The 26,357-nt window shown below is 33.4% G+C and overlaps 3 protein-coding genes and 1 long non-coding RNA gene across 4 annotated transcripts; 2 read left to right on the top strand and 2 right to left on the bottom strand.

The window, feature by feature from the left end:
- Nucleotides 1–170: 170 nt before the first annotated feature.
- On the bottom strand, nucleotides 171–3,471 carry LOC112709977 (protein CHUP1, chloroplastic). The gene is made up of 2 exons (XM_025762017.3): nucleotides 1,529–3,471; nucleotides 171–1,117 (listed from the first exon to the last, which is right to left on the bottom strand). The coding sequence occupies exons 1-2, from the start codon at nucleotides 2,210–2,212 to the stop codon at nucleotides 281–283; spliced, it is 1,521 nt and encodes a 506-aa protein (XP_025617802.1). The 5' UTR covers nucleotides 2,213–3,471; the 3' UTR covers nucleotides 171–280.
- Nucleotides 1,532–4,878, top strand: LOC112709979 (uncharacterized). Its single transcript, XR_003156589.3, has 2 exons — nucleotides 1,532–2,205; nucleotides 4,470–4,878. It is a non-coding gene; the product is annotated as an uncharacterized lncRNA (long non-coding RNA).
- Nucleotides 4,879–16,026: 11,148 nt separating this feature from the next.
- Nucleotides 16,027–18,685, bottom strand: LOC112712805 (protein FAR1-RELATED SEQUENCE 5-like). The gene is made up of 3 exons (XM_025765720.1): nucleotides 18,674–18,685; nucleotides 16,182–18,563; nucleotides 16,027–16,095 (listed from the first exon to the last, which is right to left on the bottom strand). Exons 1-3 carry the CDS (start codon nucleotides 18,683–18,685, stop codon nucleotides 16,027–16,029), a joined length of 2,463 nt encoding a protein of 820 aa, XP_025621505.1.
- Nucleotides 18,686–20,570: 1,885 nt separating this feature from the next.
- LOC112709976 (uncharacterized) lies at nucleotides 20,571–25,942 on the top strand. Its single transcript, XM_025762016.3, has 16 exons — nucleotides 20,571–21,127; nucleotides 21,240–21,295; nucleotides 21,558–21,616; nucleotides 21,741–21,812; nucleotides 22,113–22,193; nucleotides 22,384–22,491; nucleotides 22,776–22,838; nucleotides 22,953–23,033; nucleotides 23,334–23,399; nucleotides 23,745–23,900; nucleotides 24,230–24,307; nucleotides 24,455–24,493; nucleotides 24,647–24,729; nucleotides 25,151–25,223; nucleotides 25,322–25,486; nucleotides 25,568–25,942. The coding sequence occupies exons 1-16, from the start codon at nucleotides 20,649–20,651 to the stop codon at nucleotides 25,598–25,600; spliced, it is 1,692 nt and encodes a 563-aa protein (XP_025617801.1). The 5' UTR covers nucleotides 20,571–20,648; the 3' UTR covers nucleotides 25,601–25,942.
- Nucleotides 25,943–26,357: the final 415 nt, after the last annotated feature.

Raw genomic sequence — 26,357 nt, 5'->3', positions numbered from 1 at the left:
ATTAATAATTGGAAGGAATAACAATAAAAGTTATGATCAGTACAAGTATAATTAAAATGATGTGATATATACTCTTAAAGTCTTAACTAAAACACTGTTCATGAATGAATGCATACAGCATACCAATCAATTTGAAATAATGCATCCTTATCTAATAGATGGTTACTATATGTTCTGAAATTTAATACTTAATAATATGCTAAATCAGGATTATTGTCTAACCTGTAATAATATTTACAAAAGAAAAGAAAAACCAAAATCTTTGGATTATAGGTTTTGTTTAAAATGAACTATATGTTGCCGATCTTCTATGTACAATGAGCCTTTTTGGATCGGCATTGGCAATGGCATTTGCATTTGCATTTCCAGGAGAATCTTTCAAAGCTCCAGCATATTTAACCAAATTGTTAGATTTCTCATTAACTGATGAAGATTCTTGTAAAGACTCATTATCTTCCTCTTTGGAATCTCGACTCCTCCTATCTCCTTCCTCCTTCAAACTCGTCGTCCTTTCTAAGTCCAGCGAATTTCTACCCGGAGTTGCATACTCACTTCTCATTCCGTCGGCTCCAGCCAAGCCGAAGTTCGGAGAAATAGTGCCACCATCTAGAGATTTAAATGATTTTTCTCTGGACGTGGCTCGGCTGAGCCGTCGTCGGTCTATATCTTTATCTTTATCTTTGTCTTTATCTTTACCGCGAATAAGCTTCATTAGCTTCCGATAGATCTTTGACTTGCTTACCGGCGGGTTTTCCAGACGAGGCGATAACTCGTCAAGCTCGCCGGAGTCCGTCATATAAGAAGCCTGGGAAGAAGACTCGGAATCAGCACAAGAAAGGTTCCCTGGTCCATCAATGCTGTTTGCATACTCAAGTATAAGCTGCTTGGCTTTCTTCTCTGACGTAGGACTTAAGCTTTTGCTTAAGTCACGCGCCACGGTTTTTCCCGCCGGCGGTTGGTAGTGCCTTAGTTCATGCCTTAAGCATGCATTTATCCATCTCAAGTAAACTAGTTCCTCCACATCTGAACATCTATCATGTTGTAACTGCTCTATTTCCTTCACCAAGCTCTCGTTCTTCTCTCGAAGGAGCTCGTTCTCGTTTCTATGGACATCTGCCTGTTCATGTGAAAGTAGTCACGTACTTTTTCAGAACAGGATTAAATGTCTGAATAAAACTTCAAGTAATTGAACAGGTAACAATAACAATGAAAACTCAGGGAAGTCGAATTCACGTGAAGTTGATATCTAAAAATCATTAGATGAAAATTTAGTCATCTAACAGTTCTCAAATATCAACTTCACGTGAAGTCGACTTGCACCTGAGTTTCCACTAATAATAATAGTTGAAAATTGTTAAATTATAAATTTGTCAAATATATTAAATAATTTAACAATTTTCATCTACACATTTTTTTAGCTATGTTAGCGGCACATAAAAAATCAGTCAGTTACATCATAAAAAATATTTAAAATTTAAAATGTATTGAAAATGAGTTAAATAACAATGAATAAGAATATTGTATTTACCTCAGGGTCTTCTAGAACAGCTTGTGCAAGCATCTGAGTAGATTCCAATCTGGAAGCTAATTCAGAATTTTCCATTTCTAATCGCATATTAGCTTCCCTCAACACTTGAGTCTCAGATTCAAGTTCCTTTAGCCTTCCAATTTTGGCTTGAATCTCGCGATTCAACTTGGATTCTTGATCTTGCAACTTGGAAACTTTCTGCTTAAGGTTCATGATCTGCTCCTTATTCTGTTCAGCTTCATACCTTAATTTCTTCTTCAACATCTTCACCTTCGCCTTCGACGTCTCAAGCTCGCCGAGAGCTTTCGCATGATCCGCCAGCTGCGCCTCCAGTCTCCGATTCTCCGACTGCAACGTCTCGAGCTTCAAATTAAACATCTGAGTCTCCATGTTACTTATCTTCAACCTGTTCTGGAGCTCCATAACCGCCGTTTCTTGCTCTCTGATACCGCAATACTCGTGCAATTGAAGTTCTAGGGTTCTTTCTCGTTCTTGAAGGACTCGGATCACGTTGCTCAGTTGCTTGATCTCTTGTTCGTGATAATCATCCCTCTCGGAACAGCTTCCATGCGCTGTTGATGGAGACGCAATTTCTGATGATCTTGCTGGAACTTCCACATCTTTCTTGAAAGAGATTCTTCCAGCAGTGATGATGGATCCGAATTCTGCAGATTCAGGTAACATAGACTCGTCTTTCTCTTTCTCTTTGTCTCCATTGTGTTTAGATCTTGGAGAGTGACCTCCAGCTAAGGAATTGGTACTGATCACCGTGGATATGCAAATTTCTTCCTGTTATAACAAAAAGTTTGATAAGATCATATAATTAACCTCTAATTATAATATTGGTAATAGATACATCGAACAAAATGTCACATTTAAAATATTTTACGTGAAAAATATAGTTATAGTATTTCAGTATGTAAATACGGGTAAATGTCATATTCGCTCTTGAAATATCACTAGTTTTTAAAATTAGTTCTCAAAATTTTTTTTAAATCAAATTCGTATTTTAAAGATTTTAGATTAATCATGTTAGTTTTTTTTTTGTTTGATGATGCCAAAATTTGTTAATATGACTCGCTAAATGATACTATAACACACATAAGAATTTTAATTGACTATTAGCATGATAAGTTTATGAAATTAGATCAAATCAAAACCTAATTGAGTTAAAAACTTGAAGTATTGGAATTCCTTAATTTGTGGTTGATTTAATATAATTTCATAAACTAATCATGTTAGCGGCTAATTAGGATTACTAGGTGTGTGTTGTGTTGTCACTTAATATGCCACATCAACAAATTTTGATGTGACAGAAAGACTAAAATGATTAATTTAAAATTTTTGAAAGACGAATTTGATTTAAAAAATTTTCGAAGACTTTAAAAAATGAATGATCTTTTAAGAACTAATTTGATCATTTACTTATATAAATAAAATTATAGAGTAAAACGATAAATAAATTTTTAAGAATTTATATTTTTGATATAATAGTCTCTTAAAAAAATTACCAATAAAGTTTTTTATGGTAATAAACGTGAATAAGTTAGTTTAAATTAAGATTTTTTACCCTAATTATAAAAATTAATTTAAAGGTAATGTATCTATATTTGATATCTGAAAAATTTTATTAGTATTTTTTTAAAGACTAATTTGTCTAAAATATAAATTTTAAAAAATTTATTTGTCATTTTATTCTGAATTATAAATTGATTCGCTTGAATTTATGAAACTATGTTATCGGTATGTCAGATTCTTCTGACATCGGTTGTTCTCTTAATCAATTTACGAACCAATTAAATTCCTGCTAAATCATGTTTTGTTAGTTGTTAACCCTAAGAAAACCATTGGCACTTTGGTGGCAGTAGAATCATGACACTCTTGACTGTGTAATGAATCTTTTGAAGGACTAATATAAATAAACATGGTACTCATTTTTTAAGGATTAATTTTGATGTTCTTTTCATAAAAAAAATTCTTAGTAATAATGTTTACCAACTTTCAAGCATTTGTAATTTTAGATATATTATTAGAGTTCTAAGTTCCAATTAAGTTATTGGAAATTGATATTTTATGGCATCAACATTCAAAATGACAAGGCCTAAACACACAACAACTAGAAAATACCAGATAAGTATTCTCTTTTTCAAGTAACTTACAGAATCTAAAGTATTAGTTCCCTCTGAATGAATATTGCAAGAATTGGATGATGACTTTATACGTCTTCCTAAATTAGCTTGACTTCCACGACCTGAAATTTCGCATTATAGATAAACAATATTAGTTATACTAAATTCATCTAAAAATCATCACTCATCATTTCTTTAAGAAAGGCTAATGTTTTATCTCTTTTTAAGTGATCAATGCTCAAATATCATTTTCAAATCTTAAGAAATAATTTTAGATGGAATCGGAACAGATATATAGTACAAAAGAAGAATGAGGGAAACGAACGTGAATGTAGGCACTTAGGGATAGAAGAGGGAAACTTGATTCTTTTGGTTCTGAAGTGAGAATAGAGAAATCCACCAAATGTAAGTGCCAAAGCCAAGCCACATTTCAGCATCAAAGGTTTCATACCCTTCTCATCTCCAATCATATTACTAAAAGTCCTTCTCATTGTCCTGTTCTCCATGATCATCACCTATTCACCTATGTTCTTGTCTTCATTATTATTATTATACTTCTTCTCATGATTCCAATGGAAAAAGAATAACCAAAACCAAATGCTCTTTTATATCTAAGAAACACAACAAAGAACAAAGAACATCATAAGAAGATTTAAGCAAAACAATTTAGTAAATCACTTGCAACATGTCATCAATTATAGTATTGTCATATTATTTTGGTAAAAATTTTGATTGTTTAGCAATTTTTTATTAAGTTAAATGTTTCACAAGATATATGAAAATAAGCAAAACCCTTATTACAAATCATGCAGATAAAACATAAGGAAGGAAGATATGAATGCCAAAAAGCCAACTCAAATTATCATTAAGATTAAAATGGCATTAGCAAAATCAACAGCATATGAAGCAGAGCAAGTTCTGTGTTTCAGGACATTACAGCAAAAAGAATTGGAACTCTACATTTATATAGAGGAACATGAGATGCACGAGTTGAACTTTGATGTTTGAAGGTGTCTTGGTAACAGTTTCAACTCAAATTCACATGAAAACCAAAAATTTTTGCCACTGATTTTTTATTTTACAGAAATAACGATTTTTTTTCTTTTATTTTTTGGGGAAGTTGATCATGAGAAAACAATAAAGAATGAAGATTCTGGTTCTAGATAAGTTATGTAATTAAACATCACCAATCAAATAGTAAGAGTGATCATTATGAGAAAATGCAAGTAATTTGGGAAAAAATAGGATAAAGGCTATTTTTGTGTCACATAGTGTTATTAGTTGTTTCAATTTTAGAGACATACATATAAGTTGTGGTATCAATTACCAAATCAAATATGGTAAATGGAGGCACCTAATTAATTCTGCGTACTTTCCCTCCATTAATTGCTTGCTTATTTGATTTGATCACTTTCCTAAAGAATTTATGAACATGATAAGGGCACGTTAGCTGTGTGATATACACTTGTTTTAGTTTCATTTGGAGAAACTCTTTCTTTCGTGGTTTTTTAAAATTTTCAGCTAAGAATACAAAACTTGTATTTTCAATATCAACACTATATATTAATTAAAAAATGATTAATTTAAAATTTTAATTTATTCTCTCAGTTATTTTTGTAATATTTAAATTAGTAAAAATACATAAGCACATAAAGATATATTGGTGTATACAGACAAAAAAAAAATGAGGCGTCTATTGGTTTTGAATAATATGGATCAACCCATTAACTTATGGATTTAGGCTCAATGGCCGTTGCAATGCAAATTGGTTCAAAATTCACGTAACTCTGACAAAAACAAAAAACAAAAAATTCACGTTACTCGGTTTGTCCGAGGCCATAATATGCGGTTGGTTGGTAGGTTAGGATTGAAAGACAAAAAATTTGCAAAACTCACAAGTTTGAATTGAATAGAAAAACCTTGTTAAATGTACTTAGCCCAAACCAACTTAGGTTGGTTGAATTCGAATCTCTTCCTATTCTGTATGCAATAATTCATTATCTACTTAACCCAGCCACAAACAGTGTAAAAACAAAAACAAAAACTACTAAACCCAGCCACCGATACTCTTAGACGGTGAATGATTCAGTGGTCCTCACTTGTTTTTTCACCAATTGTGGTGAAAACTTAAATCAACGGTTAGATCATTATTAAATTTGATCCAACGGTGGGTTATATTTTGTCAATTATAATCAATTTTTTTTTTGCAATTAGTGGTATATGAACTACGGCCCAATAGAATTTGTTATTTCCATAAAAAATTTTACTGAATCCTAAATTTCACCCACACACAAAATTGAATTTCATAATTTCCAACTAGTTAAACACACAATTGTCTCCTTCGTCAACATCAACATCATTATCTTCTTCTTCACTCTAATATTAATTCTGTTGATGTTCAACTATACATCTCCTAAGTTTCATATTTTACACCCTTACAATCTTTTTTCTTTATCAAATTTACAGCGTATATCTTATCTCTCAATCCCTGCGAGGAAGTAATCTGAATCCCAATGTCTAATGAGGTAGGTTTTTCATCAATCTGAAACCCTAAGTCACACTCTTAGGATTAATTTTGATAGATTTCTTGCATCATGCCATCAAATACCTAGCCTAAATTAATTTGTTCATGTAGGATTATGTAGATGACACCAATAATGTTGACGGGTTTCACGGGAATTTGGAGAATCCCTTGAGAAACAGTGATGAGCTCCTGGACGACGATATCTTCATGGATGCTAACTTGGCAAATGCAGAAGTTGGTGCTTCTGAATCCAATGAAGGTACCCATTTTGATCAATTGGATGAATCTTATAAGATTGACGGGTGGGAGGACATAGGAAAGACTGAGTTCTTGAATATTGTAGATGTTGATATAAAAAGATATCATTTCAGTGATCTAGGAGTGGCTTTTGATTTCTACAATGCATTTGCCAAGTCAAAGGGATTTAGTGGTCGAAAAAGTAAGACGCGAAAGCACAATGGGATAATCTGAAACCCTAAGTCACACTCTTAGGATTAATTTTGATAGATTTCTTGCATCATACCATCAAATACCTAGCCTAAAATTAGGTTATTTCTAGCATTATTTACTTATTTAATTAGATTATTATTTATCAACTGCAAGCAATGTTAAATTATTAACGACTTTAGATAAGGAGAAAACTGTCGAAACTGTATTCTTGTTGGGTGCATAGCATCGGTGGAAGACAGTCACCTATATGGGGACGATAGTGGCGACGAGTATTGTTGACTCATTGATTGTTCTAGAAATGCTCTCTTTTGCACTACCCGTTCCCATTATCTGAATGTCCCCTGTTCGATTTTGGCACAAAATTTTTTAATTTTGTAGTTTTTGTTGTGGTGGACGAGAAGATAGTTTTGCTACATTGCAGTGGTGGACCAAATCTAGCAAACTCCTCTATCTCCATGACTTAGCAGTAGACCAAAAAAAGCTTCACCTCTATGAGATAACATTAACCCTGTTCTTTGTATTTTTCATTTTGTCACTTCATGTTTAACTTATGATTTTTATTGATTATTCTATTTGTAATTGTGACTTCAACTGAAACTGGTTTTGATTTTAAAGTAACTACTGCAACTTAACTTTCTGCAATAATGTGTTGAAAAGGATAAAGATTGTGTGTTGCTTATTATGCTGCAAATTGAAAATTAGTTCCACTTTATCGAAAAACCTAACTAAGAATACATTATGCATTCATATATATCTTCAATTGTTTTTGAACTTATACAAATCTTGAGGAGGGGTTGGCTTCAAATCTCCTTGTGCATATAATTATCAGCTTCGCTGAAGTACTTTACATTAATTAATGCATTCTTCTTTGAAGGTAAATGATTCTGAGTTTAGTGAATTGATGAAGTAAATTTCGCTCATAATACTTAACATTCATTGTGTTAAAGACAAATTGAAGGGCTTTGGTAAAATTCTTTTGAATTGCATAATATGTAAAGCTTAAATGAGCTTCCTTTTAATATAAATAAATCAATTTAAATAAATATTATATTTTTCTTAATGCTATAATATAGATTATCAACACTGAAGTTATATAACATCTGATTTGAAACTGTTACATTGTTCTTTGTGACTTAGATTTATGTTTCTAAAATCTTTTTCTTTATCTTCTTTCCCAGGTTGCACAGTTTGAAATTTTGGATCACTAATGTAGATATTCATTTCTTCTACTAGTTATGAGTCTCAAAATAAAGGACCATTAATTAGAGCTTGATTAGTTATGTTATGCTATTTAATTTAATTTCATAATTCTGTGTAACTGACATTGTTATGCAGCCAATTAAGACTCAATAATTAGTATCTTTCACTTTATGTCCAACTTAAAGACCACAATTTCATGTTGCTAATACTCTTGGATTGTGATGTAATATCATGTTATGTACTATTGTGCATAAATTAATACTTAATGCTTTTATAATTATATGATTGTGTCACTGAGTAACATAAATAGTTGACAATCAATACATGTTTAGTTTTGTAAAAGTATGTTCATGAACTCTAAAAATAAATAGTGTCAGGACTTCACATACAAGTCTTTTAGTCAGTAAATAGATATAAATTTGGAGAAATGTCATATAATAAAACTACAAAATTAAAAGCATGCATTTAATAACATTTTTATGAAAGAATTTCTAAGAATAATGAATGTTGAGCAACCAATATTTTGACTGCCATAAAATAAAAGAAAAAGATAAATAAGTGATTCATCCATAATATAGATAATAATTAAAGTTAAGGCCTTTGTAAGTACACCCATAATATTCAAACTGGCACAAATAAAATAAAATTAGATGATAATTAAAGCTTGAAAATAAATCTAGTTTATAATTAAAGCAAACTACATAATACGGGCTACATATGCCACAAAGAAAATGCTTAGGTATTGGTCCTTCATGCTCCCACCTGGTGCTTCTCCCACTCAATTGCATCTTTAAGAATCTCATTCTTCAACTGATTGAAGGGACTAGTAACCAAGTCCACCGCTAACTTAGCACGAAGCAAGTTGTGTTCCAACTGTTTCATGAAATTTATATTTTGTTAGAGTTTGGTTATCTATTAGTATATATATTTGATTGGATAAATGATAGGATAATTTCTAACATTCTTAATGTCCTCCCCATTGCAATCCAATGAATAATGTTTTTCTTTACACGAGAAACTCAATTATCTTTTTAAATAAAATAATAAAAGAAATTTCCTTGATTAATATAGTGATAAGAATTAGTAATCAAAGCCAAGTAGCTCACCATGCCTGGGAGATCATAATCAAACTGATTTTCCATGTTGATCCATGAAATAACCCAGCTAGCAGAATTGGTACTGCAATAATAACAAACAATTATTATACAATGTTATTTAATTATACTATCAGCTAAATATTTTTTGGTGGCTTAACAACTACCCGCTGCGACAATTTGGTATGCCCTTTCCATCAATAATTGGCCAATCCGGTAAGTCATGGGGTAGAAATTTCTCATCCGTGTCAAAGCATTCAGTTGTTATTTTGAACAACATTTTGGCCTACAAATTACCAAGAATTTTTGAGTGGTTAAATTATTTGATAGCAAACACCTAATTTGTAATTTTTGATCTTATGAAAAGAAGCCTTACAACATCGCGCATCCGAGCCTTTCTATCTCTAACCAAGTACGGTTGTGGATTAGAGTCAAGGTAATATAAAGCCTCTTGGTGCATTCCAATTACCATCGCAAACCAATTGGCACCGAGATCCTCAATTGGCACATAGATCTTGAAATTTGGATTAATTAGATAGCATATAGAATATTCACATATCATAATTACTCTTAATACACAGGGCCTTTAAACTTAAAGGTAACAATAAACAATACTGTATCCAAATTAAAGATTTTGTAGAATTTAAAGGAGAGGATCATTTTACATATTGCAGTTGTGTTGATGCTTTGATCCAAGTGTCCATATACTCCATCTGCATGAGTGCTTGACTCTTTTTCTCATGCACATCCTCCTATCAATCAAAATTCATGTTAAATAAATTATTGGAGTATAGTTGATAAACTCTATTAAAATATGCTATGTTATGATCACAATATTCATAATATTTCATGCAATTGGACTAACTAACCGCAAAAGTGGGAGGAAGACACCAAATGTAGGGGTCAGGGTAAGCAAATTGAGCGAGTGTCACATTTTTGCATAGCATTTGCACGACCAATTCGTCTATATCATTTTCAGGAAGAAGGCTATGCATGATTTTTCTTGTAGCTGTCATTTCGCCCATCTTCACCAGATACTCCCTTTGTAGAGTCAACAAGAACACATGGATTAATCAATAATTATAATTTGACTATGTGGTTATTGTCTTTTTTTATGATATTGCAAACACATAAAGTTTAGATTTTTACTCTTGATACACTCCGCTGTTGAAGATGTATGCAAATATCCTAGCTTGCACATCATTGAAGTCCATTGCAGGTGTTACCTTGAACTTGTTTCTCCCGCTCTGCACAAAAAATATATTTAATACAAGTTATGGAGACAAAGTAATGCAACTATATTATTGACTGTGATTGAGTTTAGCACAAAATTAAACAAGGTACCTTTGTGGTAGCATTGGTCCGACGAGAGCCTTGGCCTACACAACGCCTCTTCAATGGAGGGCTTTTCCTGGTTGGCCCCTGATTACCTGCACTGTTAACTGTAGCTAAACCTGTTCCCTTCTCCTTTTTTAGTTTTCTAGTAAAAGGGGTCCTGAACAATCTATTCCTTATGATATTGGTGTAGGCTGGAGCTTGCACTAAATTCTCTTCAGTATTGGGAGCTATAGGAGAGATGTTATGAATTCCAGAAGGAACTAAGTTAGTTGGGGTTTTCTCTTCCTTGTTTGTGTAAACCAAATTGTCATCAGAATCAATATATATTAAATCCTCTGCAGGCTTCTCAATAAGATCATTTTTTGGTTCTTTTTCAGCCTGTAATTTCTCAACTGATCCCTTCAGCTCTTTAATTTGAACTTGTTGCTCCTACAAGACAATGAAGCATTTGGCTTGATATAAATGTTTAAAAAACTTCAGAGAGCATTGTGAATGACAGGCCATTAAATCATAATAATAATAATAATAATAATAATAATAATAATAATAATAATCTTATTTTGAATTTTTTACCTCAAAGAGTCTTATCAGCTGTCGCATGAATTGCCTTGTCTCCATATCCACTTGTTGGCACGTCCCAGTGGCCAAACTCTCCTTAAACATCTGAAAGCCGTGTTGGGAAGGATCCAGCTGTTGCGAGCCTACGAAGAGCATGTTTTGTCCACCTCCAACTACTTCATTCAATTGTTGTGCATCATGCGGGATCTCAATCGAAACTCCATTAGAATTGAAGTTTGCATGTGTCCCTTATTTAGACTCTCCACGCAAAGACTCTGTTCCATTGGTGTTGTCAACTTGTCCAACGTCCACCAATTTTTCTGGGACAGCATGGTCATGGTTGCTTTCAACCTTGGCAAAAGCATCACTACAAGCATATGGTGAACAATATAGTTAGGTAAGTTAGTATACCTGGACCCAACAAATGAAAACTTATATTAAAATACACACTGAAGTTGCAATCTTAATGTTGTTACCTGCCGTAAACTTGTGAAACAGAGCCGGTGATGTCAAATGCCTCCAAGTTCAGGAATTCCATTGAAGAGTTTTTTCTGTGACTGATTTTCCTTCTGTGTGTAATACTGAATTGTGAAACATATGTTATATAGGGAATAATATGGGATATAGGAAGTTGTATGGACTCATATTGGCGCCAAAATATGGTTGTGCAGAAAATTTCTGGACAAGGCACGATCATGTACGAATATCGAGCAATGCAGTTGGGAGGACAAATGCGAGAGATGGTCGCATGAGTTATGGTTGTCATAGTATATGATTACATAATGAAAATAGCCTATTGTTTGATTATAATAGTTACTTACTATCGGATTACTATACAGCCTATGTGATACCAGTATCCCACACATCTGATCCTGTCTTTAATTGAGGGAGTATTAAATGAAGATCAAATAAAGTAATATAGAAAAAGTTTGCTAAATCTTTCTTACTAATAAAATAATATCATACAAGAATTTATTTTATAAGTTTATAATTTAAAATTTAGTATTTAAGATTTATAATTGGTTAAATATTTGTTTAAAATGGTAAATTTTGATTGTCATTTAGTATTTTTGAAAGGGTTCACCTCTTGCCAAATTGTTTACTGTTAATTAATCTAATTTTATTGTCTTATTTTAATGTAATTTTATCTAATGTCTAAACTTACTATTAATTAAGCTAACGACACCTTAGTTTATACACTTCCACATAAGCTTTTTTAGGTCATTTAAATTCTTTAATTTCACTACCATACACAGTTATTAGAATAAATTTCTAAGAAAAGGCATGATTTTTAATCAAAAATTCATATCATCACCACCCAAAGCTTATATGTCAAGGACAAACCAGACCACATATATGTCCACAACTTTGCCAATACAGCCTGGGCGACTGGTATACAGGTACAACCTCAACAAACACACTTTAAAAAGAGAGAGCATGCAGTACTATTTGCTAAGACTCACAAAAGAGACAAAATTATGTCACACTCGTTGGCAGTGGTAGGACATTAGTGTCTACATATGTGCTTTTCTAATTTGGCGAATTTGTGTAGCCATGTGTAAGCAAATAAGGTGGCTGAAGTCAAAAAGACACATACACTCCTCAGTAGTAAATCACCCCCACAAAAGAATGCGTACGCAATAGAATGCAAGGATCATCGATTCAGCCATTTTCAATATGGAGGGGAATAACACATTGATGGATATTCTGCTGTCTGAGATACGACTACTCCGGGAAAAAGTTGACGACATTGAAAAAAAAATTGATACACAGATAAACGCCCTGGCTCACGTTGAGTCTATCCTTCTTGCCAACGGTGACTCAAGTAGTGGGATCAAAGGAGGGCAGAGGAAGAAACAGAGAATGAGGTCACCTCATCCAGGTGTGTTCAGTGAAGGTGTCACTGAGAGGGTCCAACAACAACTAAAATCAGCATCTACTACCAAACTCAATGCACAGGAAAAAAATTTTAAGCTCACGGATAAAGAAACGGACCTGATTACCTTGCTTACTGATGTCGATGAGGACCCAAAGGAAGTTTTTGAAGTCAATACAGTTGATATGCCACCTCCAAAATCCATTAACAGGGTGGTAACTCCAAGGAGTCACGTGATTACAACCATGTCTCAGCCACCGCATAGGATTAAGCCAACCCAGAAAGCTCCCGCTGGCAACAATTCTAAGGGAAATTTAGTGGCAATAGGTAGCACGGCAAGATTTCGAACACCGGTAACACTTTGCATCTCATGAATTTTCTGATTTGTAATATCATTTTTTATCTTGTGATATGGTTCCATTACTAATGTTGATGGATGGGGAAAACATAGCATATGCTGTCAAATGAAAATGCCTCAAGCACTGTCCCACCAAAGAATAACCATCGCAGCACCCTCGGTGAAACACTAAGTACGCAACTGCATCTCCAAGCTGCTGCACCAAGAGGGAAAATCCTATCAGGGAAAAAAGTCAATCATGATGTTGCATCGTTAGCGGGGTTATCATTCACTTTCAAACCAGTCCCTGAGATGAATTTAAGAAAAGAACATGAGAAAATCGGAGCATATATCTTTTGTTCATCACTTGATGGGGAGTAAGTTGTTGCTTTTTAAGTGTCTCCATGAGAAACCTTACATGAAGATGACATTGAACTAAAATTTGTTTATCCAATTCACTGAACTCTATTGCAGAGAGGAGATCATTAAGCATGGGGACTGCAGAATCTCTAGAGCGCAGCTAACATGCATGTGCCCGGGGCATGAGATTTCAGAAGAGGTTTGCATTTAAGAATTAAAATTTCATAAAATTAACAACACTAACTCATTAATTCTTCGGTGATTTACATATCGAAACAATAATATAAATTACCTTAAAACTGCAGGTGTTTACACTGATGGCTATTAGAACAACACATGAACAGAGTAACAAAAGGATACTGTGGAGCTTACCACCATTATTTGCGGTAATCTCAATTATTAAGTATAACAATTCTAAATATGTGTAACAATGTAGCATATAGTAAGTCTAATATGAGTGTTATGTCTAGAAACTTGTACAATTGTGTGAATGATTAACTGGATTTAATACAATTTGAATTGACTAGTCTCATATTTTGTGTGTTATGCTATACATTATTTATCAAATTCCAGTAGGACATCTTTAGAGATAAAACACTGGATGACTTGCTCAGAGACTATGGAAAAGATTTTATGCAACCCAACAAGAATATTAAGTGGGTATGTCCACTGACCTTAACTAATTTAAATATTTAAAATTAGAGGACAAAACTAATTTAGGTATATATATCATTTGTTGTGTACATGATATTTAAATCAAAGAAATTTTCAAATTTTAGGTATATATACCAGTTAAGGAGAAGGTTGGTCATTGGTATCTTATAGTCTTTAGCATCATAGACAAGGTAACCTATTATTTCGATGTGTTATCACCAAAACATGGCGAGGAACAAAGGCTCCAAGACATGAAAGTAATAGTAAGTATCTCAATATAGCAAGTAACATGATATGCTAAAACAAGGTCCATTGTGTCTCATAAAGCCATGGTTACAAGGACAAGTGCTTGTTCAAATAATATTATCAGAGGATTATGTCAAACATGGAATGCCAAGTAAGAACCATTTTGAAAAATGGGATATACTCAGAGGATATGGATTACCGCAACTGGAATCAAGGTAGACCATTTATTAGTATGTTTTCGCTTCTCTTGTCAATGCACATCCTTCCATTCAGGTTTTAATCAAACTTTAACAATCTGACACAGTGAAAATTCTGCTTGTTGGGTTATGCAATGGCTGAATATGGAATCTCACTTCACCCCATCTGTCCTCGGAGTGGTAAGGGTACACACCTTGAGTTGTCTTAGCTCTACTTATAATCATCGTATTATTAAAGTGCCAATTTGGTGAATATGTAGCTCAAGGATGAGAAGGTCCGCATGAGTAGCACCTTGAAGCTTGTATTATCTGAGAGCAACGAAAGGAAGCGAGACGTTCAAATAAGCACAGATCGATGGTGGAATGCAGTTGTGGCAAAAAATTAACTAGATATTTAAATTTGAGTGCAAAAATATTTCTATCATATAGTTATTAACTTAGGTATTTGAATTTAAGTTCCAAAATGTTTATTTTGCTTATGGATAAGATAATTATCCATGCTTATGATTTAAACTATTTTAATCATATTTAAATTATTTTTTACTCATTTTTCACATTGAATTAAACCGATGCACATAGCAATCTTACTGCAAGGTGCAAAAAATATTAAAATTTAACTAATAACTAAAAATCTTCTCATCATTAAAGAACAATGAAATGAGAGCACATAGTTTAAAGCACTATGTTATTAACATAAAAAGAAACCTGTCATAGAAATAGTCACAGAGATGATGATAGAGGATAACAAAGGACTATTTTACATTATTTTCTTCTATTTTTAGAGACTTCAATGTGTGAAAAAATAATTAACTCATCTCAATTTCTCAAAAATTGAGATGAATTAAAAAAATTGAGTGACTATTTTTTACTAACAGGATGCATTTTTGTAAGTCTCTTGTGTCTCATACTAGTGAAAAAGTAGCACTTTAAAATAGAAATATAATCATAAAACAGCAGACAACTTAGAATAATGAATTTAAAAGAGTCCATTGTTGTCTTTGTATGATCTATCACTAACTAACCTGCATAGCATAACTAATGAATGAATTGAAGTTAAAAGGATTGAGTTTTGCCATTGTATGATCTACCACCAACTAACTTACATAACATTACTAGTGCATGAATTTGAATATCCTTGTTATTATATGAAGAGTAATATAAGATCCAAGCATTCAGACTTATGAAACACTAATACCCAAAACAAAAGACAAGATGAAAAAATCCCTCAAATTTTAACATAAACACCATATTTATTCCCAGCTTTCATCTTTCATCTTTCATCAATGTAGCTTAAAATTGGTAATCAGTAACTACAAAAACTCAATTAGACATAATTAAAAGTTAGAACTTAAACCCAACATACACCAAATTAGACAGGATTAGTTTCCCACATTTGTGATGTATTTAAATAGAAGATATCCATATTTCAAAAAGACAAAAAAAACTAAAGGTTAAATCAAAGGTAATTTGAGCTGGAACAAGTAAATAATACGTAATACACATTACAAATTAAATGAAACAAAAATAATATAGGACTAATTAATTTCATTGGCTCCATCGTCCTCATTTCCAAATTCATAATTAGAGTCATCTATCTCCATATCCTGAAATAACACAAAATTTATGAGCAACACATGAAAAATCTTAAAGTAGTCAGTAAATAAAATATCAAAGTTGAGAAATGTCTCACTTGATCTCTGCTAGATTCAGAACTAGAATTTACCGCACATTCACCTTCATCTTCCTCATAAATGAAGTCTTCTTCCTCATCCCACATAGCCTCATATGCATCATCATCTGTAGGTAGACTATGCCGTTCATGTGAACCCCTATCATACTTACTCCGATCTGGACATGTAGTTTTGTTATGTCCGAGCTCCCGGCATATACTACACCGTTGTCCGGCACGATCCTTAGCTCTTCTACGAATTGGGGGGTCACGAGGATCTGTATGAGTGGCAGGAATTGCACTATTAGAAGCAACTGCACTAGCAGTATCATCGGCTTTCATTTTATCCACTGTGTTTATCGCCCAATCCCTCATGCTCCTGAACCTATCATCTTTACCTGCTGATAGTGTAGCCACCAATCTAAACCAGTCCATCAAACACCAGTATTGGGTAGACTTTAAGCAATCCCAAGTGAACCCCTTTGTATCTTGTATTTGTTGTTTCACATTTTTGGTCCACCTATCTAGAACTAAACATTTTGGCAATTCACAAATGTCAAGTGTAACTAAAACAGATAGAATGTGTTCGCAAGGAATGCCAAATGACTCCATCCTCATACAGGAGCAAGTAAACTCCATTGGTAAATCACAGAAAGATACTTGCCATGTATCGTTAGGACTACCATACTTAACCACCGTGTATAACATATAAGAACCAACATCAATGCAATCTAACACTTTCATTGAACCAGACCTTATAATAATAGGGCGAAATAGAAAAAATACCTCTCTTGTATATAAATTAGCTGCAGACTTCTCCAATGACAATAAATGAGTTTGCATCACAGGTACTCCATGTGCACATTCAAAGTCTGCTAGACTATCTTTGAAACGAATGTAGGCAACACATCTATCAAAGTGCTCTACAAAATCTCTTAAATTATACCTGGACTTGACATACTTTGCAATAACTGAGTGCAACCCCTCACATCGAGAAGTGGTCCTAAACCCAGCAAAGAACTTCCCACGGATATGTGCTGTTGCCCAACTATGACGGTTATCATACATATCAATTATCCATTGCTTGTCTTGCACATCAAACTCTTCAACCATCCGATCCCACTTACTACGGAATACACCAACCTCGTAATCACCCAGCATGCACTTCTTAAACTGCGATGTGAACCTAGGATTACCTACATTACTTGTGGCATTGCGAATAAGGTGCCAAGCACATAGGCGATGATGTGCATTAGGAAAAATTTTTTCGATTGCATTTTTCATTGAAAGGGCACCATCTGTGATAACTGAAATTGGGGCCTTCCCCTTCATTGCTTCCAGTAAACTTTTTAACAACCAAATATATGTTTGCTTTGACTCATCACACACAAGAGCGGCCGCAAAGACAACTGTGCGGTTATGGTTATTAACACCCGAAAAAACGACAAGCGGACAATGATATTTGTTCTTCTTGTAAGTAGCGTCAAAAGCCAATACATCACCAAACAATTGATAATCCATTTGGCTTATTCCATCACACCAAAATAAATTCTTTATCGAGTGAAACCTATCAACCTCATATCTTATAACCATGACAGGATCAATGGACTTCATCTTCCTCAAAAATTGAAGAGCTGCACTAGCATCACCCTTCAATCGTCGACGTTGCTGTGCGACTTGATTGTACAAGTCCCTGGGCAAAAAGGGAACATTGTGGTGACCACCAGATTGGCTTGAGAGTGCTGCAAAAATATGTGCAGTGCCTAATCCACCCTTCCTCATTATATTTATTTGCTCAATATCTGCAGCAGGTATTTTTCTGTGACCAGGAAGCATTGCAGTAAAAATTGGAGGAAGAAGGTCATGATTGTGCAAATCAGAAAATTTTGAAACAATCCAGCGACCACTAACAACGTCAAATGACACCTGAACCTTTGCCTTACAGCCACATCTAGTTTCAGCTCTAGGCTCTTGTTTTCTGGTATGCATATTATCTGCCTTTTTTCGTCGGAAGCCCTCGCGACAACAAACAAAATTCTGTCGATTGATTATCCCATTGTGCTTTCGCGTCTTACTTTTTCGACCACTAAATCCCTTTGACTTGGCAAATGCATTGTAGAAATCAAAAGCCACTCCTAGATCACTGAAATGATATCTTTTTATATCAACATCTACAATATTCAAGAACTCAGTCTTTCCTATGTCCTCCCACCCGTCAATCTTATAAGATTCATCCAATTGATCAAAATGGGTACCTTCATTGGATTCAGAAGCACCAACTTCTGCATTTGCCAAGTTAGCATCCATGAAGATATCATCGTCCAGGAGCTCATCACTGTTTCTCAAGGGATTCTCCAAATTCCCGTGAAACCCGTCAACATTATTGGTGTCATCTACATAATCCTACATGAACAAATTAATTTAGGCTAGGTATTTGATGGCATGATGCAAGAAATCTATCAAAATTAATCCTAAGAGTGTGACTTAGGGTTTCAGATTGATGAAAAACCTACCTCATTAGACATTGGGATTCAGATTACTTCCTCGCAGAGATTGAGAGATAAGATATACGCCGTAAATTTTATAAAGAAAAAAGCTTGTAAGGGTGTAAAATATGAAACTTAGGAGATGTATAATTGAACATCAACAGAATTAATATTAGAGTGAAGAAGAAGATAATGATGTTGATGTTGACGAAGGAGACAATTGTGTGTTTAACTAGTTGGAAATTATGAAATTCAATTTTGTGTGTGGGTGAAATTTAGGATTTAGTAAAATTTTTTATGGAAATAACAAATTCTATTGGGCCGTAGTTCATATACCACTAATTGCAAAAAAAAAATTGATTATAATTGACAAAATATAACCCACCGTTGGATCAAATTTAATAATGATCTAACCGTTGATTTAAGTTTTCACCACAATTGGTGAAAAAACAAGTGAGGACCACCGAATCATTCACCCTCTTAGACACTAGTATTTTTTTTTTTTCGGTTATCTTGACATTTTTTTTAGTTCAAAAAGTACTATTAAGTACTAACAAAAAGGTAATACAAATATCATTTTTTTTGGAAACAAATTATTTATAAGAAAAAGAAACTATATGCAATTGAAAGAAAACGAATCCCAATTGTTGTAAAATTATGTTGAAAGTTGAAAAACAGATGTAAAAATTTATACGAGAAAAAATTATATTAATGATATTCTCATAATATAATATTTAATAATTTATAATATAATCTTCTTATATTATGATATTCATTTTATTGCATAAAAATTAATCTACTAGTAAAGCTATGTAGCTAATAATTTATTATTCTATGTTTATAGTCTGAATAAAACTTTAGCTCTTTATTTATAAATAAAAAATTAAATCAAACAATAATAAACTATTAATGACGGTACAATTGTATAGAAGATTTGGTTAGTTTGGAATGCACTGATATTTGAGCAAAAGCTTACTAATAGATTAGAAATTAAATTTATTCCTGTTGCAACTTGCAAGAAAGTTCTCGAGAATATAATTGAAAATTAGACCATTTTTTGTGTGATTTGATTTAAATCGAATCATAAAAATTGAAATTTTATTATAAATCAAATTTGCGTTACTTTTTACTACTTAAGTATAAAAAACAATTCTAACACTAGAATGAATTAAAATCAGAATAGTATTATTCATATTATCACTACATCTACAAACAATACTAAAATAGTATAATATTCTTTATGTCTTTTTTTTTTAATTGAAATAATTATAATTTACTTTAAATTTTATAAATACTTTAAAAATAATAAAGATGATCGTTTCTTTTTTTTTACACTAAATAAAATAACTAACAATTCTTTATATTCACGTCATTCTAATTATATGTTGCTTGTGTATCACGCCTGTATCATGCTAGTTAATATGTATATTTTGATGAAATCATTTTTCTGTTATTGTTGTCCAACCAAAAATCAACTTTTTTTTTTATAAATCAATAAAATAACTATTTTTGTTAAAAAAATTGACCTAACTGACTTATTATTTAGTAGAAATATATTTTAAAATCTTACTAGTACTTGCTTAAAGACAAAGTCTACTTTCACTAATTGTTTCATAAAAAACACACACACATATATATAAAAATATATTATATATAAATTATTTTTATAATTAAATTTAATCAAGTCTTTTTTTTATATGTCTCATTTTTTATCTTTAATTAACTTTTATTATGTCAATAAATTATTTGATTAATTTAATTAAATTTAGTTACTAAAATATCTTTTCCATGTAGCTTTGCAAATATTTATAAAAGGAATATTAGAGAAGAAGAGATTAAAATGTAAGAATTAGAATGGTCCCAATACTTGCTTAAAATTCATGTCTTTTTTTTTCTTGGTCAGGAAAAAAATTCACGTCTATTTGATTTTTTTCAACTGAAACTCTCAAAAAGTCAAAAGTTAAAACCCTCCACTAGGGTTTATTTTGACGAGCTTCAATCCATGCAAATCCAAATGGCTTCCGTGCCCTTCTTCTCTCGTTTCCATTTGCTTCCTTCAAACCAATCATCATTTCCACATTCAACCTTTCACCTTCACCTTCACAACCCACAACACCCATTCATCACCAATGCAAACCCCTCTTCTTCTGATCACAAAGCTCAAGACTTTGCCACAAACCCAGTCCAGGGAATCGGTGGCTCTCCGAAGAAGAAGAAGGCCAAGGAGAAGGTTCACTGGGTTTGCAGCAATTGCGGCTACAGTGCAGGGCAATGGTGGGGTGTGTGTAGATCATGTGGTGAAGCTGGAACCATGAAAGAGTTTCATGAAACCAAAGGAAGTGACAACAAGGTGAGTGGTTTTGCTGTTATGGATGGTGCTGTTGGGCCATGGCTACCTCACCAGGAAGAAACTCAGTTGCGTCCATTGAGATTGGCTGAGGTCAATAGAGGTCTTGATCAGCTTCATTGGAGGATTCCATTGTAGGTTCTTTCAAAAAGATACAAGCTTTAAATGGATCATTTGTTTGCACTTTACCAGTGAAGAAACAATGTGGCAAGTGTTAACATTTTTTGAGGTTTGCTTTGATTTCAGAAACGGTCCTTGTGGAAATGAAGTTTCTAGAGTGCTTGGTGGAGGCCTTGTACCAGGTTCAATTCAATATTTATGCTTATCTTTAGACAAACTCTCTGTCTTGGCCATGATTTGATTTGTATGTTGATGGGTGAGGACTAGTTCCAAGGAGTTACTACTTTTGCTTTTTCCTGTGCTCCTTATTTGAATTCTGTTATGAATTCTCCAGCTGATTGTTTTAGTGGTTACCATATCTTCTGTGATTCATGTTTCTGAAAACCCATATTGCAAGAGTGCTCATGGCTTAGTAATTTTGCTTTTGTAATGTTGGGTTTGAAGGCTCTTTGACTTTAGTTGGTGGCGATCCTGGAGTCGGGAAAAGTACTCTGCTGCTGCAGGTATGGATTACTTTTCAGATAGTGAAACACTGAAACTGGATCTACAAGTTAGATGGCTAACATTCTTTTGAAGACTTGGCCAACCCATGGACACTTACTTTAATTGTGACACTTGAACTTGCAGATTGCTGCAATGATCACAGAAGAGTGCAATGATAGCGAAGCATCTCCAGTTGTGTACGTCTCTGGTGAAGAGGTTTGGCTTTTGCTTGTTGGTGGTTTTCAAAATTGTAAACTTAATTATCATCTCAAGTTCCTGAAAAATCTCGTGGAGCTTTTATAAAACTTATTCATTTCTCAAACTAGATATTCAGGGGAAAATAACCTCATTTAAATGTAGAAGAAAGTAAGCCTGTGAATAATATAATAATTAATCTACAGAAAAATCGTTAACTTGGACAGTGTAGTATATTCTCTGATTTACAACTGTTGTTTAATTCTTTAAAATACTTTTTGATGTAGCTTTTATTTATCTTACTTTGTTCATTTATGACAGAGTGTTGAGCAAATAGGCAATAGGGCGGATCGCCTTGGCATTACAGAAGACATTTATTTATATTCAAGTAATGATATTGAGGTGATTTGTGTTGGATTCTTCTGACTTGTTTTTACCATTAGTCAGTTGTGTGTTATTTTTTTAACACGGTTTTAACAATTTCTTGATACTGCCAAGAATTTTGTTTGCCTTAAAGGTATTTTTAATTCGCTAGAGTAGAGCGTTGTACAGGAGTCTAATTGATGTATTGTTTGCTATTGTATTGTGTCAGGATATATTGAAAAAAGTTCAGTATCTCTCCCCTCGGGCTCTGGTTATTGATTCAATACAAACTGTTTATTTGAAAGGAATAATGGGAAGTCCTGGAGGGATTATGCAGGTTGGGAATCTATCTTGCTAAATTTCCTTGTTAACTTGCATCTTATTGAAAAGGATAACATCTGTGGTACGATTCATAGGTTTTCTGTTGCTTGAAATTCTTTGATTTGTTCATTGTTTCTGAGATGAATGGCCTACTTTATCATTCACACCATATCTTCCCTACTCGAGATTCATTTAATCTACATTACCAAAACTGTCAAATGTGCATTGGCTATATCTTTTTATACGGTGAAATGACATGCTGGTTCCCATGATACATGACATCTCATAGGTGTGTGACAGGTGAAAGAATGCACTTCAACTTTGCTGCGATTTGCAAAGACAACAAACATCCCCGTTCTTTTGGTGAGCAAGCATATGTTCATCAAACTTATGCATTGTACCTTTCCTGTTTAAGTGGCATGAGAATTGTTGGCTTAACCATTGCAAATTTGCTTTTTTTTTTGTTCTATATTTTAGATTGGCCATGTGACTAAATCTGGAGACATAGCTGGACCTCGTGTCTTGGAGCATATTGTAGACGTTGTTCTGTATATGGAAGTTGGTACCTTGATGTATCTTTCTTTCGTTGTATAGTTGACAAATTCTAATTCGCATATATTCTTTGAGACTTTGACTGTATATTTTTACTTAGATTCAAGTTATTGTTCAGTTGCAAGACATGGTTCATCCTATTCCCTTAATCCCTTTGCAAAATTATTTTGAGAGTATATTTTTGAGCTAAAATCACATAGTTTTGTTTTTACTGCCTAATGCATTTTTTGCATGTTACTTATGGAATGGTTACCTTGCTGAAATCACTTCATTTTCTCTATGTTAACTGCTCATTGTAATCCTCAGGGGGAGAAGTACTCCACCCATCGTATGCTTCGAGCTGTGAAAAATCGATTTGGATCCACTGATGAGGTACACCACTACAATTATGTTGTGGATCCACCATATCTTCCCTGACTTTATTTATATCTAAGTACCAACAACTTCAATAAATATCTGTTTGTAAGTTGCAACACTTAATATTATGAACAGATGTCTTGGCATTGACTTCTTTCTTTAGTTTAGTTTGGTACGTTTCTGGTAGTGTTTTTATATGAATATATGTACCTTATTTGCCTCTCTTTAACCATATAGAGAAGTGGTATCTTTTTGTGTAATCATGCCAATTTCTTTTACTTATTTGGTTTTGGCATTATTTCCTTTACTCTATTGTCACGATGATGCAGCAAAAAAATTATTTTTGATCTTTGTTGTCAGCTTGGAGTTTTTGAGATGTCACATTCAGGACTTCAGGCTGTTTCAAATGCGAGTGAAATGTTTCTCAGTGAGCAACATTTAGATTCGGAAATATTAGCGGGGCTAGCTGTTGCTGTGATAATGGATGGCTCCCGAACATTCCTTATTGAAATTCAGGTGATTTTCTTTTATTTCTGTTGTGGGTAATTTCACTCCCCTTTATTGTGAATATATTGCAAGCAATTGTTAGAAATGATGATGTTTTCACTATGTAAAATTTTCTTTTTAAGGAAATCAAATGCACAAAACATAAAATTCATGAGCAAATCCATATACATTGTTCCAGTAGTCTAAATTGAGTTAGGCTCTTGGTGCTCAGTTGTTGGTTCACTGTATCATTGCGTGAAAATACTTGGAAGTTGGAACATAATAATACATAAATCAGAATTCTTTCACACATCTTTTACTTTGGAAGATTTAAGCAAATTTCCATATGCGTGTTGCAGGCACTTTGTCTTTCTGGCTCAACTGGTTCAAGGCAAGTTAATGGGATCCATGCAAATAGAGCTGATATGATCATATCTGTATGTTCAAAATTTTATTAACATGCTTTTGTATCATATCTTCATCTTCTTATCTTCTTTTTAGTCTTTTGCATATCCATTATATAATCTTCAGTGTTGAGAGGTGTAGAGTAATTCCTTGATCATAGTCTCATAACTCAAATGTAGGTTCTTATAAAGCAAGCAGGTCTTCGCCTACAAGAAAATGTAAGCTGATCTATAAATGCAATATATATTTTGGTTTGTTGGCCATTGTTCCTTGATCAGTTCTAAAGCCATTCATCTGTATTTTTTTCGACTTAACTGCTTTACTTGTTTTCTTCTTGACTCGTGTTGATCAAGTTCTGTTTTGTACAACAGGCTGTGTTTTTGAATGTTGTTAGTGGGTTGACACTTACTGAGACTGCAGGAGATCTTGCAATAGCAGCTGCGATTTGTAGCAGGTTTATATTTCTAAATTTTATTCAACTGTGTTAAAACTTGCTGATCTGAAAATGATAAATGTCATGTGAAGAGGATTTGGGAGCATATGATTGAAGTTAGATGCACATGCTACTTGCTTGGACTTGGAGGAATAATTTTCTGGCAGTTTATGATAAAAAATCAAAATTTTGGTTACACTTACCTCCTTTCTATTTATAAAATTAAAGCATTGATATAACTATATAAGTAATATTACACGTGATATCTTTATATTTTCTAAAATGTGACACTTAACATCCTTATAAACATAACACCAAAGAGGTCAGGTAACGATGAATTTTACTAAATCTCACGAGAGGTTAATGAAATATGTCCTTTTTTCGCCTTCCCTTATTGTTAGATTTTAGTGTCAATCTATGATGTACCTTTTCTTTTTCTCAGTTTCTTGGAGGTCCCAATACCAAATGACATTGCATTCATCGGTGAAATTGGACTTAGTGGCGAGCTTCGCATGGTAATGATGCTTCACGAGAATTGAACATTTGCTAATCAGAATTTACCATAGCATTTGGATTATGTATTATTTATGTGATGATGATGATGATGATGCAGGTTCCTAGAATGGAGAAAAGGGTATACACGGTAGCCAAATTGGGTTACAGAATGTGCATAGTGCCAAAAACAGCTGAAAAAACTTTAGGAAATGAAGGTCTAGAAAAGATGACACTTGTGGGTTGCAGGAATCTGAAAGAAGTTATTTACACAGTCTTTCCCAAGGTATTGAAAAGAATCTAAACTATTTGAGCACTTTGTGTATTCTATGATGCAACGGTTGAGTTGTTTCCGTATGACCTCAAGATCACAGGTTCAAGCCATGGAAACAGCCACTAATATAATTATCAGGTTAGGCTGCGTACATCACGCCCTTTGGGTGTGGCCCTTCCTCGAATTCTATGTTAACGCGAAATGCTTGTACCACGGGCTGCCCTTTTTTTTATGATGCAATTAGGCCTCTAGGTGCTGGGCGAGCAAGTGCTCGTATTTCGTGTTGTTATATTTCGATTACTCTGGTCGAGAATCCTCATGTTTTCAGCACTGGTTGTATACTATTAGAAAAAAGAGAAAGTAGCCTATGATGTAATTGAAAAGAAACAGCAAAATTATGTATATATCTCATTTGTGTATGAATAACCTGGTTTCATTTGATGAAGTTAGGTTGGTTGGTTGAAGATATCAGTCTTGCCCACATTTTGTCTATTATCACCAGTTCACCACCTTCTGCTTCTCATTTATCCTCTACACAAAATTTGAGCCATAAGATGTTACAATCTTGTTCAGTGATAAAACCAAACAAACTTGCTTCAAATTACAAATTGGTTACCCCAAATGGAATATATGCATGTCTACCATTGACAGGGCCAACTATGAAGCCTGTGTATGAATGAATGGCACTATGAGCTAGCAGAGTGCAATACACATTAATCAATTGAATGTTAAAAAAAAAAAAAATCATTTTGACCTCATACATTTCAAGCATGGTTACCGGGATATCATTGTCAATAGTTTTTGGAATTCCAACCACTGAAACCTTTTTTTTTTTTTGGTCAGATGGATTAGACAGCCCCTAATCTTAGACATTACTCATATA

Source organism: Arachis hypogaea, chromosome 9 (genome assembly GCF_003086295.3).
Source record: "Arachis hypogaea cultivar Tifrunner chromosome 9, arahy.Tifrunner.gnm2.J5K5, whole genome shotgun sequence".
Lineage (NCBI taxonomy): Eukaryota > Viridiplantae > Streptophyta > Magnoliopsida > Fabales > Fabaceae > Arachis > Arachis hypogaea.
Note: the sequence above shows the minus strand (reverse complement) of the source record. Positions and strands in the feature narration are given on the sequence as shown.

What these genes read in the sequence shown, in the direction of transcription:
- LOC112709976 (XM_025762016.3), top strand. Translation starts at nt 20,649, where the DNA reads ATGCAAATCCAAATGGCTTCCGTGCCCTTCTTCTCTCGTTTCCATTTG. An exon ending in CTTCATTGGAGGATTCCATT is followed by an intron (nt 21,128 to 21,239) that starts GTAGGTTCTTTC and finishes CTTTGATTTCAG; the next exon opens with AAACGGTCCTTGTGGAAATG. An exon ending in TTAGTGGCGAGCTTCGCATG is followed by an intron (nt 25,224 to 25,321) that starts GTAATGATGCTT and finishes ATGATGATGCAG; the next exon opens with GTTCCTAGAATGGAGAAAAG.
- LOC112709977 (XM_025762017.3), bottom strand. Translation starts at nt 2,212, where the DNA reads ATGTTACCTGAATCTGCAGAATTCGGATCCATCATCACTGCTGGAAGA. An exon ending in CTGTTCTAGAAGACCCTGAG is followed by an intron (nt 1,118 to 1,528) that starts GTAAATACAATA and finishes TCACATGAACAG; the next exon opens with GCAGATGTCCATAGAAACGA.
- LOC112712805 (XM_025765720.1), bottom strand. An exon ending in CTGAATCTAGCAGAGATCAA is followed by an intron (nt 16,096 to 16,181) that starts GTGAGACATTTC and finishes GTGTTATTTCAG; the next exon opens with GATATGGAGATAGATGACTC.